Source organism: Ceratina calcarata, unplaced genomic scaffold, assembly GCF_001652005.2.
Source record: "Ceratina calcarata isolate Rehan_Ccalc_2016 unplaced genomic scaffold, ASM165200v1 scaffold35.2, whole genome shotgun sequence".
NCBI classification, from domain to species: Eukaryota; Metazoa; Arthropoda; class Insecta; order Hymenoptera; family Apidae; genus Ceratina; species Ceratina calcarata.
Genome location: NW_017157934.1, coordinates 289046 through 291461, shown reverse-complemented (window position 1 = coordinate 291461; position 2416 = coordinate 289046). Strand labels below are relative to the sequence as shown.

The 2416-nt window shown below is 37.5% G+C and overlaps 1 protein-coding gene across 1 annotated transcript in view; it reads left to right on the top strand.

Annotated features, from left to right (window-relative positions):
- Positions 1–2128, top strand: part of LOC108625228 (uncharacterized) — a 5133-nt gene extending 3005 nt beyond the window's left edge. The window contains exon 5 of the mRNA XM_018025054.2: positions 1115–2128. Coding sequence (XP_017880543.1) covers positions 1115–1784 — 670 coding nt within the window. The 3' untranslated portion in view covers positions 1785–2128. The remainder of the gene's footprint in view (positions 1–1114) is intronic.
- Positions 2129–2416: the final 288 nt, after the last annotated feature.

Genomic DNA, 2416 nt, shown 5'->3' with positions numbered 1-2416 from the left:
ACATTTAATAATGAAATTTTTCACTTCATATTCTTATTTTAAAATAAGTCTATTGTACGGCCCTTTCTTGATAAGTTATAAATAAGTGAATAGTGAGCTACCTTAAATACAGGATGTCCCAAAACTAGTGTAAGATATTGATTTATTTATTTAGATATCCGTTTTTCTGAACTGGATAAGCCCAGTATCACAAGGCTCTTGGACAAGGTCCGTTTAGCCTTTTTCTCTCCGTACAACGAAGATATTGAAATGGAAGGTTCCTGACATAATTTTAAACATTTTCCTTAGCGAAAAAGTTGTCCGAGGCGTGGTTGAAGAGTTATTAACAAGAAACCCCGACCAATCAGAGCGCTCGGTTGGCGCGAGCTCTCGTTTGGGAGCGTTGGCTCGAATCCGGACGCCCGGCCTATCAACAATCTATCATTTCCATTCCATTTGAATAATGATTAAATGTATTAATTGTTATTAATTTCCTTGCATTGTTATTCATGTAGTTTATTATTCGTTATTTTTTTAAAACGCTTCATATTGAGCGAAGCACTTGTTTACGCGTCACAAACTGGGCGTCCGGATCCGAGCCAACGCTCCCGAGTGCTCTAATTGGTCGGGATATTTTGTTAATAACTCCTCAACCACGCCTCGAATAACTTTTTCGCTAAGGAAAATGTTGTTTAAAATTACGTCAGGAACCTCCCATTTCAATATCTTACACTAGTTTTGGGACATCCTGTATATGGTAATAGTGTATTGTGTACCAAGGGCTTTTGACCTAAAAAAGCCCACCTAGCCCTTGGTGCACACCATATTTTTTGTAACGCACGGACGTATTTTCGCGGTTTTTCATACGTGTTCTGCGGGACTGAATTTTAAAAATCTGACTTCAGATTCGTGATCAGCGACCCCAAAAAAAACCTCGTATACCAAATTTGGCATAAATCCGATTTCTAGAAAATCATCAAAAGAAACTTTACGCCCGCTTAACCGGGTGTAAACTTTCTTTCAGATCTGACCAGTCCTCGGTCAGAAAACAGTCACTTTAGGCCGGCATAATAGGTACGAAAAATAGCGAAAATCTTGCGTGTGTTACAAAAATATATTTATCGTATTATTTTAGGTATGAGGCTATGGAAAGACTTTCTAAACTTTACAAAAGTCCATGTACTGTGGCATATCGTCGGGCTTGGGCTAAGGCGGAAGATAATCCGCCTTGCATGCCGCATGTCGGCGATCTCTTGGTGAAACTTTTGAATCTCAATAAGCCAAAACATCATCAGGAGTACAATCATATTAACCGTGTTAATAACAAACCGGGCCATAGAAAAGTGTCTGCGAGAGAGACTGTTGCTAACAATAAAGAGGACAGTGTAACGAAAAGTAATCAAAGTTTAGAACACAAGCAAAGCTCTGGCAAAAGTGTTCTTGCGTCCGTTCTAAACAGGATGAAACATAAGAGGGATCAAAAAACGATTTACGAGGAAAAGACTGACTTAGCGTGGACGACGAGGGAACAAGATTTGGCGTGGAAATATTTTTATCGGTGGAACAATATAGTCTTAAGGCGAAAAATTCTCCTGAAAGAACAATATAGATTAAGGGATATGGACCCGAAGATGAAACGCGTTCTCGAAGTAGTAACTTGGCTGATGGATTGTCAGAAACGAGCTCAAGGATATGAGTTTCCGGGACACTCGTTCACGAGGGAATTTTTATTGAAGGCTCGATATAGAGAAGATCGGGAAAACTTTTTTATTAGTTTGAAACTGGAACCATCGACGATAACTTGAAGGATTTATGGATTTTGCCAGTGTATTACGACAGTGGAAAAGGAAAATAAATCGGAAAGGGAATGCTTAAATTATTATTAACATTGTTCTGATGAATGTGTTTGAACACGAGTATACCAAAGAACTTTACAAACAATGACATTTACACATACAGTCTTCCGGACAAATACGCGGAGTTCTCACCGCAGTTTATGTACTCCTCAAACGGCCCATCGTTGCGATTGACCTCGTCATCGTCAATCAGGGGTATGCTGTATTCTACAATACATCGATCGATTAAATTAAAAAAAAAAAAAATAACACGAAGAAAAACGATGAGAAAAAATAAAGCAGACGTAAAAGAATTGTAGAAATTAAATAAATTTATGTACATATATAGAGAGAGATTATGTATATACACTTTATATACATACATCGAATGTTTGGTGGAACAGTATATCTACACGTGCTTTGTACTTAAATACTTGTATAGGTATCGTTCTTTTTTTAATAAAAATTTCCGACTCACTTAATTCACATTCGAGCTTATTATACAACAGAGTTCTGCGCGGAGTTCACGCAGATGTTCACTGAACGATTGTAACAAGATAAACAACTGTCTTCATCTTCTTTTATATTCAACATAAATTATA